The sequence below is a fragment of the Pleurodeles waltl genome, chromosome 9 (genome assembly GCF_031143425.1).
Source record: "Pleurodeles waltl isolate 20211129_DDA chromosome 9, aPleWal1.hap1.20221129, whole genome shotgun sequence".
NCBI lineage: Eukaryota > Metazoa > Chordata > Amphibia > Caudata > Salamandridae > Pleurodeles > Pleurodeles waltl.
The window spans coordinates 658,126,120-658,145,961 of record NC_090448.1 but is presented as its reverse complement, the minus strand read 5'-3'; the positions used below and the strand labels follow the sequence as shown (position 1 = coordinate 658,145,961).

The following is a 19,842-nucleotide window of genomic DNA, read 5'->3' as shown; positions in this document are numbered from 1 at the left end:
GCGATCTATGGGGACGTCGGAAGGATCCTCTCAATTTATCCTATGCCAGAGGCGTTACTGACCTGCAACATGTGCATCAGTCTTGGTACAGTGCTTTTAGGTTTCTGGGTGCAAAGGAGCATATCATCTGCATATAATGATAACCTATTTTAGTAGTCCCCTTTCCACTTAAACCCCCAGATCTGAGCATCTCGTCTAATCCACTCAGTGAGCGACTCAATGATAAGCATGAATAAAAGCGAAGATAAGAGTACCCTTGTCTGGTGCCTTGCTTTATGGGGTGAGTAGAGGGGAGTATTCTATAAACATGGGCCTGAGCATTGACAAGAACATGGGTTCCACAGATCATTTTTTCCAGACCTTGGTGGTGAACATGCCAATCAACCGAGTTGAAAGCCCTTCCAAAGTCCAGCAGGACAGGTGTGGTGGAATCCTGAAACTCTTTTGCCTTCGCCAGAACTAGTTGTAGGTATCTAATGGAATGTCCTGGCATAAAGATATTTTGATCTCTGTGGATCAAAGCTCAGAATATTTTAATTAACCCACTGAAGAAAATTTGGGCAGGATTTTAATTTCTATAGTAATGAGTTATTTGGGCTGGTATGAGGCACAATCAGTTTTGGGGTTCCCAGGACTACTGTAGTAAAACAGTAATTGTGACTCCATGGAGATCATCTGGCAGGTTCTTAGTCAGCAGGGTCTCCTCGAATATAGCCAGCAAAATATATTCTACTGGGGAAAAGTCTGGTCTGGGTATTTTGCCATTGTAGTGACTGTGTAATGGATGTCTTATGGTGTTAAAGGAATGTCTTGTTGGAATTTGTTTACATCACGCAATTTGTGAACATTTACTATAGGATCTTCAGTGTTGAGTATTGGTGGGCAGTGTTCCATGTGCACTTACAGTAATTCGCATAAGTGCCTGCAATTTCAAGAGAGCCACCAACTAGAACTTCAAAGAGTTCTGGATCATAGTTATAATCCTAGTTGCCACTGCTCGGTTAACAAGCCAATACAATAATTTGACCAGCCATATCTCCTGCCTTCTAAATTCTGTACTGGGATGCACCGCAGGCCAGTCTAGCAGCGTTGAGCAGATGCTGTTTGAGGAACAATCTGGCAGCCTCCGGCTGGTGGAGGATGTTATGGTGCACTAATGTGAGTTTTCCCTTCAGAGAATTAATGATACTATATTCTCAAAAGATATGATCTTGCATTCTCTTTCCTTAGCTCTTCTGTTTTGAAAGAATAACCTTTGTCCTGATGACAGTTTTACAGGCCCCCCATAATGTGGTCTCTGAGGGCACTGTATTTAGAATTAAAGCAAAGAAGACCCCAATTTCTTCCCGGAGGAACACCAAGAAGTTTTCTACTAATAGCCAGTGAGTTTTGAAGAAGTGTCAAAATCCCCAGGGATCTCTTCTTGAGGAGGACAGGTGTATCTCTAGAAGTGAGTGGTTTGACAGAATTCTTAGAAGGATGCATGTTCCTACTACCTCAATGGTAGAGATCAAGAAGAAGTTTATTAGGGAGAAGGAACAATAAGGGGAGGGCTAATACATGTATTTCCCGTTTCCTAAATGAGTCATATGCAGTATGTCCAAATAACTACACCTCAGTGTGACCATCCAGTTGTTTTGAGGGGGTTTGTGGGTGTGTGTGTCTGGGGTGGGGCGGGGGTTGAGCTCTGCCCTGAGTTTGGTTTCTTTGTGTTAATTTCAGGTGCCATTACTGATTTGAAACCACTCCCTCACCATTGTTATCCCAGGGGGTGAAGTTGTCAGTATTTCTGCTATGGGATATTGCAAATTAACACAGATGGGTCAGAGATGCTAATTAAAGTGCACACGTCAAGCAATCTGGTTAGCATCACAAAACACCTCAACCTATCAATGTGTACTTCTTTTCATGTACACTGGCACCAGCTGTGTTCAGACCTCTACGGAGCAAGCATAGTCTTTGGTTTTGAGGACTGATTTAGCAGTGCACCCCCAACTCCCTTCTTTGCTTTTGAATTTACAAGAGAAGCATGATGGAAGCAATGCATGTTCCTGATGGTCGAGGTCTAGCCCAACTGTGATTCAGAGGACCTGCAGAAACTGGGATGCTCCTCGGAACAAAGGCATGCGACTAAGTGCTAATCGCTGTGTAATACATAAGAGGGAGTAGCTTTTAAGAAACATTCTTATCCTAATCATGTCAAAACACCTCAACCTATCACTGTGTACTGCCTTGACTGTTTTCGGAAAGGATCTATGATGCATGAAAGCTTGCCCCACCCGTATCCCTTTGTGAAGCTGGAGAACACGAAAGTCACAGTTTTTCCCCCAATAGTTGTGTTCCTTATAATAGGAGTACCAGACCGAGAGTTTACTTTTTTTTTAGTGTGAACTCTAAGCATTAGTAACACTATGCATTATGATTGATTTAAGAACTGAGCAGTTTACATGTAATAGAATGTTAAATGCAACTTGATGAAGTAAAGTGTGAGTTTTCAAATGATGCAAGTATGGTGCAGATCTAACAACATTATGTATGTTGTGGTATTTGAAATCTGAAACATAGTCCGTACTTTTAATTATCAATGTAAAGCTGCTCAATATAGCTTTTGTTACTAATGGCGGGATCGCAACTGGAAACTGACATCCAGCTCTACACCTAATATGATACACAGGCACAACCGGCGCTTGGAAGTATACATCTCTATGCAATGAAATGCCCAGAGCAGCACATGAGCTTGTGACAATCATCCTACCTTCTTCGGAGCCTAGACTGCAGTGATCCTTAAAATGTGGCTTCGTTTTTCTCCTCTTTGCTTCAATACCATGTGGATCTAACATGAAAGAGAATAAAGGATCAGTACAAGCACATCTGGCACAGGCAGTATGCTTTAAGGTTGCTTCATGAAACAATGCATTGTGGTCTTATTGATGAGACAAATGAAATCGGTGTGATCCCATGCCAGGATGGGAAGAAACAATTATCTTTCTTTAACTTTTCGAATCTAAAGAAAACAGTCTCCTTTTACTTCTACAATTACTCTTTATTTGTTAGAACGTTTAATGGCTTGAGGCCCGTGTCATAAGACTAAGACTACTCTTCATCATGTTTTTTTTTTTTTTATTACACAAAAGAGGTATCACAGTTTATGAGACTCACAGAATGATTTTAGATTACTTTCAGACCAATGCAAAAAAATAAAAATAAATAATATTTGGACACATATTAAAGCTGTCTCCTTAACAGCATAATATGTTATTGATAATAATTTCCTAACAGGGTAGTCAGTGACCAGTGCACTACTGGGTTAGTGATTATGCAGTCAAAAGAGGCATCACAAACAGACAAAGGTCCTCATTACAAGAGGCTGCGGGCACCAGAATACCGCCAGTGCTGGGGGTATTTCTGACTCCCTATTTCAACTTTTCCGCTGGGCCAGTGGATCGTAACAGTGTTACCGTCCGCTGGCCAAGTGGAAAAGTCACATCAACATTACTGCCGGCTCGTAATAGAGCCAGTGGCAATGCTGATGTGCAGCGGGTGCAGTAGCACCCGTCGCACATTTCACTGCCCTATATTCAGGCAGTGAAATGCGCGACGGGGCTATGCCTGGGGGCCCCAGCACTGCCCATGCCAAGTGCATGGGCAGTGCAGGGTCCCCCAGGGGCACCCCAAGTCCCCCTTACCGCCAGCCTTTCCATGGCGGTGTTTACTGCCGTGGCAAGGCTAGCGGTTGGGGATTATGACCTCCAGGCGAAAGCCTGGCGGTATAGTGGAGGGGCCGGCGGTATGGCCGTGGCTATTGCGCCGTGGTCATAATAGCTGGTGGAACACCGCCAGCCTGTTGGCGGTGTTACCGCCAGCTTACCGCCGGCCACCAGGGTCATAATGAGGCCCAAAATGTAACAAGCAGTAGAGATTACCAAGAGAAGAGGGGCATGGATTCTTCCTGTGGGATAGCTTATTCTTCCTGTCATGGGAGGGGTGGTATAAAAGAGAGATATAGTTAATCACTTGCAGCACCAATCACCATTTATGTCCACTTGATGGTTAAGTCATTACAAACAAATTACAGCTGTTATGTTGTGTGTAACTACATCATAAAATATATCTTACATTGCAGTAATCATATAAAAAAAATATTTTATATACATATATACACACACATACATAAAGTGTTGATCATCCGATGTTTGTGCTACACTTAATAAACTACTGATTTTTTTTTTGAAAAAGCAGTTTACTCCTTTTCACGTATACTGGCAATCGCTGGGTTCAGGCCTCTACGGAGTAACCAGAGTCTTTGGTTTTGAGGACTGATTTACCAGCGCAATACACCCCCCACACCCTAAAACCCCTAACAACCCCCCCCATTCTCTTTTTTGCTTTTGAATCTACAGGCGAAACATGTTGGAAGCAATGCATGTCCCTGACGGTCGAGGATCTGCAGGAACTGGGAAGCTCCCTCGGAGCAAAGGTATGCGATTGCTTTAAAAAGAACATTCTTACTTTAATCACAAAGTGCGTGACAATGTTGTTCAAATAAACGCACAAACATGGATATGGAAAAAGACCTTGAGATGGCAGTGGTGACACTTTTCTCAGAAGACAAAATAATACTGAAATGAATGAGAAGCTACCCTCCAAAGCCAAAGAGAACATTAAAGAAAAAAAGTATGAAAATTGCTGAAATTAATCAAATGTGAACTGTTGAAGCGGTGATAGAATAGCTAAGTACAAAACTTTGCAGGTGTGGCCACGTGCCATGATCCCCAGTTATGGAAGTCTCAACTAGTTATTGGTACACAAATGGGCAGAAAATAATGTGTCTGCCTCAACACCAACGCAAAAGATTTTGATCACATATGCCATAATAGTCAGAAAGCAAATGCTGGATGAAATAGTGAAACTATGGGAGGAACGCAAATGTTTTAAGCATCAGAGGGTAATTGAAATATCTCAAAAAGTGATGCACCTAAGACTGAAAAAGATTAAACAATTGAACAGAATAAATAATTGATATACGTGTGGGATAAACAAGATTATGAGTTTGGGCATGTATATAACTTTGCGAGGCAATTCATACCATTAAAGAAGAAGAAAAGTATGGATATGAATAGACTATATTAGAAATTTACTAACACATTTTAATTTCTGACAACAGCTCTGGGTTTAAAACATATCCTGTAGAGGGGGGTTTGGGGTCAGAAGTCCAAAAAAAGATAAGTGACTTAACTTACACTTTTGTGTGAGTTTACGATTGTTTGTATTCACAAAGGTATTTCACTAGTACAATCTTTAGGCAGAGATGCTGCAGTCATAAAGATACTACTCGTAAAATATCTTTGTAAACAGCAAACAATTGTAAACTTACATATATGTGTAAGTTTACCTTTGTGAATCAGGCCCACTATTGCTACGTATAGGGCTATCATACTTTCCAGGGATGTCATTTGCATACAGACAAACTAGGGTGGATGCACAACCATTTATTAGAAATTTTAAACTGATAAAATGTTTTGCTATGTCTATATCGAACGTAAAGCAGAAGAACAAATGTTCTGCACCAACACAAAATTATGCATGAATGATATAGAAAGATCGTATGATTTAATCTCATTAGACCAGGAATCATTATGGGTAACAATGTCAAAATCAGGTTTTGAGATAAATGATTCTGAGATTATCAGAGAATTGGGTCTTGAGGCTACAGACTGCTGATACACACTTTCATCCTTCCTCTACTTTCTTTCCATATATTACAAATGAGTCTATTGATACCTTTAATGAGCTAGTAATATCTGATATGAAAATATTATTCCAAACTGTACAAAGAGACAGCAATAAAAAATAAATCAGAAAACGGAAGGACAAACTCCATTCCTTTATTAGATACTTAGCAATAGACAAAAGTATACTTGTGAAGCCAGTTGATAAGGGTGGCAATAAGGTGTTTTGGTCACAAGAATTCTATTTAGAAGAAGCCATACAACAGATTTCTGAGAAAGAATGTTAGGGTGAAATACCAAATATGTATTACACTGAGTTATGGCATAAATTTCGTACAGAATTGGTGAGAAATAGGTCTACTTGAAAGAGATGAAAACTACTTTCTTAGGAATGACTAACCGAAAATACCAGTCCTATAGCTTTTACCATAGGTACACAAACACAATAGGAAACTCCCAGGTAGACCGATAAGCTAGACTACTGGAAATACCTCTTGCTGATTCCTGCTTATGCCCACATGTGGAAACATTATCCTACTACATCAGAGATTCTGCAGATTACTTAAGTCAAATCTTTGATGCAAGATGGGATCAGGAGTACATATTGGACACTATGGATGTTAGATCACTGTATACACGTATTAGGTTCTAAGTTGGCCTGAGAGCTTGCCAATATTTCCTCAGTTCAAGAACAGCAAGACTTTTTGATCAGTCTATAATTTTGCTGAAAACGACATATGAGTGTTTAGATGAGATTTTTTCTCTTTATTGATGTACTGTAAAGCAATTAAGAGGGGCTGCTATGGGTACCTGCATAGGCCCCAGCGATGTACATTTTCATATAAGCTGGTGGGAGGAGTAGGCACTCCATGGGACATCCTTGGATGCATACATAGAAAAGGTTTGTGTTTGGATTAGATACTTTGATGATCTATTTTTTATGTGGAATGGTCAACAAGGAGGTGAAAATATTTGTAGATCTGTACAATGACAATGATTTAAATCTAGAATTCAATAACCACATAAATAAAAAACTGGTGATCTTCTTAGATATCGATGTAGAGGACAATATTACCATAGCCACTTTTGTAAATGAAAATAAAAATGCGTCTGCCTTTTTAAATAATATCTTCTATGCAAAGAGCGTCCATCTTAGCCCACAAAAGTGGATCATACCCTACAAGTGAACCTTTTAAGGGTCAAACTCAACTCTAGTACAGAAACAAGGCTTGAAGTGGAGGTTTAGATGATAATAAATAGGTCCAAAAATAAGGGATTTGTTGGTAACTAATGTACTTCCAACACAAAAGGAGATTATAAAAAATCAACATATGGCAATCATTTAGCAAAGCAATCAAGTGACATACTGGATAATGCGCATAAATTATATTCACATTTCCAATTTTTTAGTTCTTTCTTTTCATCCCCTGCCCTGAATGCACTTATATGAGCTGTAATGTAATACATTTAGTTATAGGTGCCCAAGCTTATCTCTGCTTCTTGTTTTGCTTAATAGCCTCTAATATTACTATCTGCATACCACCAATATTGATAAAGTGATACCACCATTCGCTAACAGTAGGATAGTTCTTTTCTAGCCATTCATGAGCTATGACTAATCTAGCTGAGACGACTACTAACCCAGTGTTATGTGGGAGGACTGTTAGCCCTGATTCAAGTTTAATGGTTGCCGGTGTCAGAAGACTGTTAAAATTAATGAGCTTACTGATTTCTCGAAAAACCTGGGTTCAAAAACTCTGGTTTGCCCTACAGTCAATACAAATGTGGGTAGATGCTAAATCTGAGTCAAAGCATTGAAAACAGTTAAGATTATTTCAGCTGTCCCATTTATTAAATCTTTTGGTAGAATAATAAATGTTCTGAACTACTTTGTAGTGATGTACTTTTAGCCAGGATATGTTTAAGTACTCTTAACAGTAAGAGACACTGGATACCAGTTCTTCTCTAGTACTAGGCTTAGATATTGTGTCCATTTCAAAAGGCCAATGATCAGACGGCTGTTGTAAATTATCCTCATGATCATCGATTAAAGCTGACAGACACAGTGTATGATTCTTTTATGAACAGTGGATGAAAGTAAATCTGGCATCAGTATAAACAAAAGTGAAACACCTCTGCTGTTAATTTCTTGCCAAAAAACAAAACAAAAAAAATGCATTTGCAAGTACTTAAAAACCCAGTGGTTGGAATTGAGAGGGAACAGCACCAAAGACGTAAAGAGCTGACCAATGCTATTTAACTGCATGCTGGACTACTGATTCACAAAGTTGTCATGGGAGAAACAAGGAAGACTAGCATTGTGCCACAGTAATGTAGAGCATGTATGTTTAGGCATCTTCAACTTTTTGGATATAAGATAAGGACAAACAGACACTGTTTTAAACCTGGTCTTTTTAAAGTAGGACGGATCAAATAAATCCAGTGTTGCTGTGTAAATCAAGGTAAAAGCCTTGGAAGGTCCATGAAATCTTGGTGATTCCGATCATTTGTGACAATCTCGAGGAGAGGGAAGCTCAATAATGGTATTTTAATGATGCCAGAGCGCAACCTCATTAATTATTAAAATGGGTAGCAATCAAAACACACATAAAAATGTAGGTAAAATTGTAATTTTTATGACATTAGATCAAGGACGCCTAATTGCTTTCAGATGCCTTGGAGGGCTATTTGAAGGACTATCAGGACCAACCTGCTGCGTGCTTGGGAAGATAAGGTGAGCAACATAGCGCCATAAGTAGAAGCTTTCTCTCCTACAGCGTGGGGCATGCCTAAACCAAGAAAGGGCCCATCAGCACCAATCCGAGACCTGAGAGGGGCAAAGAAAAGCTATATTAGCTTTTAGTAATGATCCTAAGGACACCTCCCATAAGCCTCCTAATATATATTTTTTAATTTCTGCTGTGGTGGGCAATCAGTGAGGAATTAATGTGTGGAAGAACATGGTTTATCCTCTACAGGCCAAAGAAATACTATGAATGTTGGAAAAACGTTTACATGGCCCGCTCGTTAACATTGCACGATCCCACAACCTCAACATCATCTCATATGCCGACGACACCCAGCTGATCCTCTCCCTCACCAAGGACTCCGCCAAGACCAACCTCCATGAAGGAATGAAGGCCATCGCCGAATAGATGAAGAGCAGCTGCCTCAAACTCAATTCCTACAAGACGGAAGTCCTCATCTTCGGCTCCAACCCCTCCGCATGGGATGACTGCTGGTGGCCTAACACTCTCGGATCTGCTCCGACTCCCACCGACCACGCACGCAACCTAGGATTCATCTTGGAATCCTCATTATCCATGACCCAGCAAGTCAACGCCATCTCCTCCTCCTGCTTCAACACCCTCTGCATGCTCCGAAAGATTTACAAATGGATACCCACCAAAACTAGAAGAACAGTCACCCAAGCCCTAGTAAGCAGCAAACTGGACTACGGCAATGCCCTCTACGCAGGAACCACGGCCAAACTCCAGAAGTGGCTGCAACGCATCCAGAACGCCTGCACTGGCTCCCAGCCAAGAAGAGAATCACCTTCAAACTCCTCACCCACAAAGCACTGCACAACACCAGACCAGAATACCTGAACAGACGGCTCTCCTTCTACACCCCGACCTGGCATCTCCGCTCCGCCGACCTCGTCCCAACAACCGTCCCACACGTCCGAAGAACTACAACCAGCAGTAGATCATTCTCACACCTCGCCGCCAAAATGTGGAACACTCTTTCCACCCACCTGCGCCAGACCAAAGACCTTCTTACCTTCAGGAAACTTCTCAAGACCTGGCTGTTCGAGCAGTAGCAGCACCACCCCCTCTCTTTTCCTCCCCCTTCCTCAGTGCCTTGAGACCCTCACGGGTGAGTAGTGCGCTTTATAAATTCCTGATTGATTGATTGACTCCTTAGGCAAAGGTCGTTCCCAAGGGGGGCACATTTATTTTAGGCCATTTCTGCCCCCCTTGGGGGCAGATCAGCCTATTTTTATTAGGCCGATCTGCCCACAAAGGGGGCAGAAACCACTAGGCACCAGGGATTTTTTTGCGCCAATTTCATGCAAGGGGAGCGACCCCTTAGGCAAGGGTCGCTCCCCTGGGGGTTGGGGGGGGGTGGGATTTATTTTAGACCATTTCTGCTCCCCTTGGCGGCAGATCGGCCTATTTCTACTAGGCCGATCTGCCCCCAGGGGGTGGGAGGAGGGTGCAGAAACCACTTAGGTACCAGGGATTGGTGTGTGTGTATGTGTGTGTTTTATTTAGGAGGGCAGCCCCTTGGGCAAGGGTCGCACCCCATGGGGGCACATTAATGTTGGCCTTATCTGCCCCTGGGCAGATCAGCCCATTTTTTGGAAGGCACATCTGCCCCCAAAGGTCAGAAAGCCCACCAGAAACCAGGGAATACGTTTTTGTTCAAAATAATAGGGTGGAAGTATGGCCCTACCCCCACCCCAAATAATTGGGGCTAAAGTTGTTTTGCCCACCAGTGGGCGGGGGGGAATGGGCTTTCAGAACGTCTACTAGATGCCAGGGAATTAAAAAAAAAATAGTGTGGTGGTGGCTACCAACCAGTATGGCCATGGTTATGCCCCCACCCCAACTAAAGGGGGTAACAGTCTTTCAGCTCTCCCCCAGCACACTAAAACATATTATTCCATGGCAAGCAAGAGGACAATTGATTATTTGGGGTTTTGGTTTTACATGTGGGCCATGAGAGCTTGGTTAACTCTCAAAACCGTCCCACTTGGAATGGTGAGGACTGCACGTTTTGGACTATGGGACGCTGCCATGTAGAAAGATCCACAAGACTTAGACACGTCTGAAAACTAAACATCTGGGTGAGTCCAGGGTGGTGTGCTTCACATGCACCGCGCACCATTTTCTTACCCACAATGCCCTGCAAACCTCCAACTGTGCTGGAAATTACACATTTTTTCCACATTTTTGTGATGAAACCTTCCGGAATCTGCAGGAATCCACAAAATTCTTACTCATCTATACGGAAAAAAAGTCTGCCCCACTTGTCAGCCTAAATATTGTATTTTCAAACTTCCCCTTTTGGACCTGCTTTGGTTCCCCCTCAATTTAGACATGTTTTTGGCTCTTCCTTGTCACAGGCACTGGGCCCACCTACACAAGTGAGGTATCATTTTTACCGGGAGACTGAGGGGAACTTAGGGTGGTAGGAAATTTGTCCCGGTGCAGTGATCCCACACAGAAATGTGGGAAAAATGTAATTTTTTAGCTAAATTTGAGGTTTGCTGAGGATTCTGGGTAAGAAAACACTGAGGGATCCACGCAAGTCACACCTCTCTGGACTCCCTCGGGTGTCTAGTTTTCAGAAATGTCTGGGTTTGGTAGGGTTCCCTAGATGGCTGCTGAGCCCAGGACTAAAATCGCAGGTGCCCCTGCAAAACAGGTAGTTTTGTATATGATAATTTTGATGTGTCCGGATAGTGTTTTGGGGCATTCCTATCGCGGGCACTAGGCCTACCCACACAAGTGAGGTACCTTTTTTTGGGGAGACTTGGGGGAACGGTGGGTGGAAGGAAATTTGTGGCTCCTCTCAGATTCCATAACTTTCTGTCACCGAAATGTGAGGAAAAAGTGTTTCCTTGGCCAAATCTTGAGGTTTGCAAAGGATTCTGGGTAACAGAACCTGGTGAGAGCCCCACAAGTCACCCCATCTTGGATTCCCCTAGGTGTCTAGTTTTCAAAAAAGCACAGGTTTGGTAGGTTTCCTTAAGTCCCGGCAGAGCTGGAGGCCAAAATCCACAGCTAGGCACTTTCCAAAAAACAGCTCTGTTTTCTTTGGAAAAATGTGATGTGTCCACGTTGTGTTTTGGGCCATTTCCTGTCGTGGGCGCTAGGCGTACCCACACAAGTGAGATACCATTTTTATCGGAAGACTTCGGGGGGCGCTGAGTGGAAGGAAATGCGTGGCTTCTCTCAGATTCCAGAACTTTCTGTCACCAAAAGGTTTGCAAAGGTTTTTGGGTAACAGAACCTGGTGAGAGTCCCACAGGTCACCCCATCTTGGATTCCCCTAGGTGTCTAAGTTTAAAAAAAGCACAGGTTTGGTAGGTTTCCTTATGTGCTGGCTGAGCTAGAGGCCATAATCCACAGCTAGGCGCTTTCCAAAAAGCAGCTCTGTTTTCATTGGGAAAATGTGCTGTGCCCATGTTGTGTTTTGGAGCATCTTCTGTTGTGGGCGCTAGGCGCACCCACACAAGTGAGATACTATTTTTATCGGGAGACTTGAGGGGATGTTGGGTGGAAGGAAATTTGTGGCTCCTCTCAGATTCCAGAACTTTCAGTTACCAAAATGTGAGGAAAAAGTGTTTTTTTGGCCACATTTTGAGGTTTGCAAAGGTTTCTGGGTAACAGAACGTGGTGAGAGCCCCACAAGTCACCCCATATTGGACTTCTCTAGGTGTCTGGTATTAAAAAATGCATAGGTTTGTTAGGTTTCCTTAGGTGCCGGCTGAGCTAGAGGCCAAAATCCACAGCTAGGCACTTTCCAAAAAACAGCTCTGTTTTCTTTGGGAAAATGTGGTGTGTCCACATTGTGTTTTGGGGTATTTCCTGTCGCGGGCGCTAGGCCTACCCACACAAGTGAGGTACCATTTTTATTGTGAGACTTGCGGGAACGCTGGGTTGAAGAAAATTTGTGGCCCCTCTCAAATTCCAGAACTTTCTGTCACCAAAATGTGAGGAAAAAGTGTTTTTTGGGCCAATGTTGAGGTTTGCAAAGGATTCTGGGTAACAGAACCTGGGGCGAGCCCAACAAAGTGTCTAGTTTTCAAAAATGAACAGGTTTGGTAGGTTTCCCTAGGTGCCGGCTGAGCTAGAAGCCAAAATCTACAGCTAGGCACTTTGAAATCTGACATGTGTTTTGCAATGTAAATGTGTCCATGTTGCGTTTCCTGTCGTGAGCATTAGGCCTACCCACGCAAGTGAGGTACCATTTTTATCGGGAGAGATGGGGGAATACAGAATAGCAAAAGTGTTATTGCCTCTCATCTTTCCCTACATTGTTTCCTTCCAAGTCTAAGGCAGTGTGTAAAAAAGACGTCTACTTGAGAAATGCCCTTTAATTCATATTCTAGTATGGGCACCCCGGACTTCAGAGATGTGCAAATAACCACTGCTTCTCAACACCTTATCTTGTGCCCATTTTGGAAATACAGACGTTTTCTTGATACCTATTTTTCACTCTTTATATTTCAACAAATTAATTTCTGTGTACCCGGTATAGAATGAAAATCCATTGCAAGGTGCAGCTCATTTATTGGCTCTGGGTACCTAAGGTTCTTGATGAACCTACAAGCCTTATATATGCCCGCAACCAGAAGAGTCCAGAAGACGTAAGGGTATATTGCTTTAAAAAATCTGACATTGCAGGAAAAAGTTACAGAGTAAAACGTGGAGAAAAATGGCTGTTTTTTTAACCGCAATTTCATTATTTTTTTTTTCACCTGTTATTTTCTGTAGGAAAACCTTGTAGGATCTACACAAATTACCCCTTGCTGAATTCAGAATTTTGTCGACTTTTCAGCTTTGGGCTGAAAGCACAAAAAATAGTAAACATGGGGTATGTCCCAGTAAAATGCTAAAATTGTGTTGAAAATTGGGTTTTCTGATTCAAGTCTGCCTGTTCCTGAAAGCTGGGGGAGATGGTGATTTTAGCACCTCAAGCCCTTTGTTGATGCAATTTTCAGGGAAAAACACCACAAGCCTTCTTCTGCAGCCCTTGTGTCCCATTTAAAAAAAAACAAAACCAAATTTTCGATCTATTTTGGATAATTTATTGGTCTCCTTCAGGGGAACCCACATACTCTGGGTACCTCTAGAAACCCTATGATGTAGAAAAAAAGGGTGCAAATTCGGCGTGGGTAGCTTATGTGGAAAAAAGTTATGAGGACCTAAGCGTGAACTGCCCCAAATAGCCAAACAAAGGCCTGGCACCTGAGGGGGAAAAGGCCTGGCAGCGGAGGGGTTAATAAATAATGTCTTTTTTTTTTTTTTTACCAAACAAATGCTTACTAGTTCCTGCCTGATTTTCTAGTGATTCTGATTGATTTCTCCTCTTGGTTGGGATGCTTGCTTCCTTTCAGTATATTTGCATTAGTGACAATACTTTTTTGGCTATTGATAAAAAGTCTAGTTCAACAATTGTATGCAGGTGGTTTGATCATCCACGTTCTGTGCACAGCATGATTTCATAATGGCTCTCAGAGTTGGATCAGAAGTAGTTGCTTTCACAACTAGATATAAAACAGTGGAGACTCAAAGAAAAGGAAACTGTTACTCACTCTGTAACCATCTGTTTGTGGCATGTAGTGCTGTAGGTTCAAGATTTACATCCTGTGCATACTCCTGCCATCTAGTGTTGGGCCCGAATATGTGCAGGTTGTTTTTCGTCAAAGAAGTCTTCCGAGACATGAGGTACTGTGACTCCTCCTCTTGGTGATAATGCGCTTGGCAATCGACTCCATCATTAGATTGTTTTCCCTGCACGCAAGGTGAGGATGCAATGGGAAACGATGATATATATATATATATCTTTACACACGCACACACACACACACACACTCTCATATCACATATATATATATATATATAAAACATATATATAGAAAGAGAGAGAGCGAGAGCGAGAGAGAGAGTGTCTTATGCATAAGAGGAAAAAGATCATAAAAGATAATGCAACACCCACACATCTGGGGAGGAGGGTGGGCGCAGGTGAATCTACAGCACCACATGCCACAAACAGATGCTTAACATTTTCTGTTCAATTCAAGTCTGGCAGTAGCTACAGAGCAAAAAAGCGGTGGTTAGCCAGTGGGTGTTGCAGAAGACTCAAAGAATGTACAGACAACTGCCTGACCAACATTAGCTTGTTGGCGGGTTAGTACATCCACACAGTAATGTTTTGTAAAACTGTGTGGTGTGGACCAGATAACTGCTTTGCATTTAATAGCTACAGGGACGTTACCCAGTAAGGCCATTGAGGATTCTTCCTTTGAGTAGAGTGTGCTCTATGATGAGTAAGGCGAATCCCTTAGCTTTAGCATATCATGTCTTGGTGCATTTAACTATCCATCTGTCAATGTCTGACTTGGCTAGAGCATTCCCTTTGTGGGGTTTGAACAAAGCAAAAAAAAAGTTGTTGTGTCCTTCTAAATGGTCTGGTTCTATCAGCATGGTGCATGAGGGCTCATTTTAGATCCAAAGTATGGAGAGCCCATTCTGCAACTGAATCAGGTTATGTGAAGAAGACAGGAAGGCCAACAGACTGATTACGGTGGAAGTGAGACAGTACCTTAGGGAGGAGTTTAGGGTTGGTGCAGAGGACAACCCTATTCCTATGTACTTGGAAGAAAGGTTCTTCTAGGGTTAATTCCTGATGTTCACTGACATGCCTGGATGAAGTGATTGCAACCAGAAAAGCCACCTTCCAAGACAGAAACTGAAAGGGGCGGGAATGGATAGGTGCAAAAGGAGGGCACATGATTTGTGTGTATATAATGTTGAGATTTCATGTGGGTGCCGGTAGGACCTTGGGAGGAATGACCCCTTTGACACCCTCCATGAAAGCTGTAATGATTGGTATTCTGAAGAAAGAGAGATGTTATCTTTTCTGAAAGTCGGCAGCCACGAAGGCCAGGTGTAATCGTATGGAGGTAAAGGCTATACCTAAAACCTGCAAGTGAAGTAACAGACAAAGCTCTGTGCTGCGGCTTTCAAAGCATTGATACATTTTGAGTTACAGTAGTACACAAATATTTTCCACTTGGCTGCATAACAGGCGTTGGTGAAGGTCTGCGCGCTTCTTTGAGAATGCTCATGCATTTAGATGGAAGATTAGGGTATCCAAATTCTACGATCTTAGACGCTAGATCGCAAGGTTGACGAAGTTGGGATCCGGGTGCCTGATTTCTCCAAAGTTCTGTATAAGAAGGTCCAGCTGTTGGGGAACCTCTTGTCTGGAACCAGAGAGAGTTTCAGCAGAGTAGTGAATCAGGGCTGGTGGGCCCAGGTCAATGCCACCTTGATGAGCGTGGGGGACATCTGTCGAAGTCTCTGAACCACAAAGGGAAGAAGAGGGAGAGGAGGAAAAGCATAGGTAAATATCCCTGACTGTTTCATCCATACTGCATTGCCGCCAGACTGTGGGCGTGGGAACCTGGGTGTGAAGTTTGGGCATTTGGCTTTCCTGCTGTTGCAAATAGGTCTATTTGTTTGAATCCCATCTATGGAAGTAGCTAAGAAGAACTTCCTGGTAGAGTTCCTACTCGTGGACTTGTTGCTGCATCCTGCTGAGGAGGTTGGCAAATTTGTTGTCCATCCCTGGAAGATACTCTGAAAGCAAATTAATGTTGTGGTGGAGAGCACAACGTCAAACGCTCTGGGACAGCCAAGATAGTTGTGGAGTGTGTATCCCCCTGTTTCTGAGGGTAATACATGGCTGTCATATAGTCTGTCTGGACGAGAACAACCTTGCCTATCAGGTGAGATAGGAGAGCCTTCAACAGTAGGTGAACAGCTAGACGTTCCCGGTAGTTGATGTAGAGGCCCTGGTGCTTTGCTTCCCACTGACCCTGGGCAGTCAGATCCTGTAAGTGTGCTCTCCAACCTGTTAAGGAGGCATCCTTAGTAACAATCCTTAGCGGAACAGGGTCGAGAAAAGGCCGCCACGCTACAGGTTGATGGTTTTCCACCCATGCAGAGAGTGATACGCCAATCAACACTAGATCATTCCAATGACCTTCATTTGAGACCACTGTTGCACTAAGCATTCTCTTCATTTGAGACCACTGTTGCACTAAGCATTCTTGCAGCAGACAACTGTGAACCCGACAAGACGAACTATGGCAATGCAGGAGGCCATCATGCTTAGAAGACGCATGACTGTTCTGACTGTGAGTTATTGATATGGTTGGAACAAAGGGAGCAGTTGCCTGAAAGGATTTGTACACTTAAAGTTGAGAGTAGCTCCTATATAGGGTTGGATCTGGAGGGGTTGAAGGTGGGATTTTGTAGCGTTGTTGGTAAATCCTCAGCAATAAAGAATGTCTATTGTGACCTCTGTGTGTTCCCAGCACTGCTGGCAGGTACCTTTTGATCAGTAAGCCGTCCTGGTATGGGAAAAAGTGGACGCTCTGTCTGCACAGGTGTGCAGCCACCACTGCAAAGCACTCAGTAAACATCCGAGGCGCAGTAGTGACCCCAAAGGGGAGAACTTTGAATTGTTAATGCTTTCAGCTGACCACAAACCTGAAATACCAGTGATAAGCCGGATGTATTGGTATGTGTAAACAGGCATCCTTTAGGTTGAGAGCAGTCATAAAGTTGCCTTGCATGAGAAGTTGAATGACATCCTGAAGGGTAATCAGATGGAAATTCTCTGACAGGATGTATTCACTTAGTGGCCTGAGGTCAAGAATGGGCCGGAGCGAGAATGCCCTGAGATCAGGCGATTCTGGAACGCAGTGATCAATGATGTGGAGCGCCTGCTCGGTAGGAAGGGTATTGGTGCCATGGCTGTCTGTTTGCTAGGCATTTAACCGGGGAAAAGACAGCACAGAGTATGGATAGGTTTCTTGACCTAGCCATGGTCTTGGCAAAACAGAGATTGCCCTACATTGGAGGTCACAGGAGGGTCCCCAGCCCACTCTCTGGCACTCATCTCAGGAATTCTGGGTCAGAAGCCGCGACTCTGCTGACTCAGGGAGGGTGGGGAGGAGGGGGGCTATGGCAGGGCTTTGGTTGGAAGTGTTGGAGGACTTTCTGGTTAGTGACAAGGAGGAGCTCCTAGCTATTGATCGTGACAACACGTAAGGACCTAAGCAGGACATCTCTTAGAGTAAAGTCTCACTATCATTACTCGCTCTGTTCAGACAATAACACCATATGCAGAACCATTAGATGGCACTGACCTACCCCGCCACCCCAACAGCTTCCCTGCAACGTCTTCTTTCTTTTTTCCACCCTCTCTGCTGAATATAGTGCACAAATGGATAAGGGCAGAGGTTTATGCCGGCCAAGTACTGAGTCAAGTTTTCTGCTCCTTTTCTTTCCTTTACTTCTTTGTTTATATGTGTGTTTTCTTCTCTGGTGATCGGGCTCCCACATGCACCCACCTGGGGTGGGGTAGGTGTAATGCTCATTGTTTGTGATGTACTGGATAACTGCCGTCACTACTCAGCAATTTGTAACTCTTGGTGGGAGTGGGTGATGCCATAGGACTACCTCACAACTGTTGATTTATGCATGCCTACAGTGGGGCAGCCTGCCCTGACCAGCTTTTGTGTCCGCAGAAACACCAATAAATAATTATTTAAATGAAAAAAAAGAATGGGCCTGAGAGACTGATCTTTTTTGGACATTAGGAAGTACACAGTGAGTACACTCTCATGCCTTGTTGATGGCGTGGCATGGGTTCTATCGCGCTTTCGACGAGGAGCAATTTGACCTCATCCTTGAATAGCCTTTGGTGTTCTGTTGAGAGTTTGTATTTCCGAGGTGGAATTGTGGAAGGCGTGGAAGTGAGCAATAACCATGTTTGATAATATTCAACACCCACTGGTCTGAGATGATGGTCTGCCATGTGGGACAGAAGCTTTGTAGGCACCCCTGACCAGTGCTGTGTATAAGGTGAAGAAGAAGTGGGAAGTATGGGTTTGGTGGCGGTTGTAGCTCCTTTTGGGGATCTACCATTGCCTCTGGAATTGTTGGCCCTCTAGGACCCTGTAAAATAACTCTTGGGGGAGGTTTGCTTGACCTGGGTGAGCTGATAGGACGTGGAGGCTTCAGAGGAGGTGGTCTTTGAGTTTCCACTGTAAGGGGTGCGGTGAAAGGAGCCTTATGGGAGCAGGTGTTTGAAGTGCTCCGTCACTTTAGCGGTTTCCGTATCCTTTTTGATCTTCTCTAAGGTTTGGTCTACTTGTGGACCAAAGAGATGCTCTCCATCAAAGGGCAGGTTCTGTCGAACTTCTGGCTTGAAGCTAGACATATGGAGCCATGAGTGTCTGCATAGCAAAACACTAGGATTTACCCCCCACCTCCAGCAGCAGTGCCTGCTGCATCGAGGGCTCAGTGAGTAGAGGTGATAGATATCAGCTTACCCACAGAAACTATCTCTCGTACCCTTTTTCTATGCTTCTCTGGGAGGTATTGGTGTGGTAGAACGTGGAATCATCCAGAAGAGAGGGGACGTCCTCGGTACCAAAGAGGTCTGGGGTGTTGTCTCCACCCCTATGCGACATCTTTAGTCGACAAGTTTGACAGTCCAAAAGTGTCTTCTTAGAGCAGAAGGAGAGGCAAGCGTCACAGGCCGCCTCGTTGTGTTCTGGGAACAGGAACAGACTGCAGACCTGATGGAGGTCGGTCCGAGGATATTTTGTGTGGCATCCAGGACAATACGAGAATGGAGTCTGTTCCATCACCGTTGAGGCCTGGTGGAAAGATAGGATAGAGAGAAGGGAGTAAGCCCTGTAAGGTGAGGCCCAACATTGACTTTGGGAGGGGGGGGGGCTGGGGGGAGACGGGCACTTGCACCTAAATGGGCTGGGCTGTACCATCACATAATAGGCATAATGATCTTGTATTGTCAGTGCATCCAGATAGGAGCTAGGGGAGGCAGGAAACTCCTGAAATGTCAAAGAACTCTTCTGGAAACTTCTCCCAACTTCTAGGAGCAGGGCACAAGGGTATAAATATAGGGCTTTCAGACCCACTCTTTGGTTTACTACAGGACCTGTGGAAGGACTCTAAGAGGACAGCCTACTTCTGTGACCTGCTGTGCCAGACTGCTGCTGTACCTGGAAGGACCGCTTTGCTGCCTGGAGCCTGCCTTGAACCTTTAGAGGCCAGACCTGCATCTTCACCTGCACTCAGGATTTCAAGAGCTAGTTTTTGCTGGCCTCATGTTCAGAGTCACGGGGACATCTTGGACCCGCACCTGGACCCAGCCTGAGTGAGTCTTGAAACCCCAAGAGGTCTCTATCCACTCACAAACCCTTGGTTGTGGTGCTAAAGGTGCCCAGGTGGCCATTTTCCAAAACTGAGGACTTGCTAGTTTGAAACGTAAACTT

At 43.8% G+C, this 19,842-nt stretch overlaps 1 protein-coding gene across 2 annotated transcripts in view; it reads right to left on the bottom strand.

The window, feature by feature from the left end:
* The window catches only part of RELB (RELB proto-oncogene, NF-kB subunit), a 319,238-nt gene that overhangs the window by 19,434 nt on the left and 279,962 nt on the right, over positions 1-19,842 (bottom strand). For both annotated transcript variants that reach the window (XM_069207723.1, XM_069207724.1), the window contains exon 9: positions 2,756-2,833. In XM_069207723.1, coding sequence (XP_069063824.1) covers positions 2,756-2,833 — 78 coding nt within the window. The remainder of the gene's footprint in view (positions 1-2,755; positions 2,834-19,842) is intronic.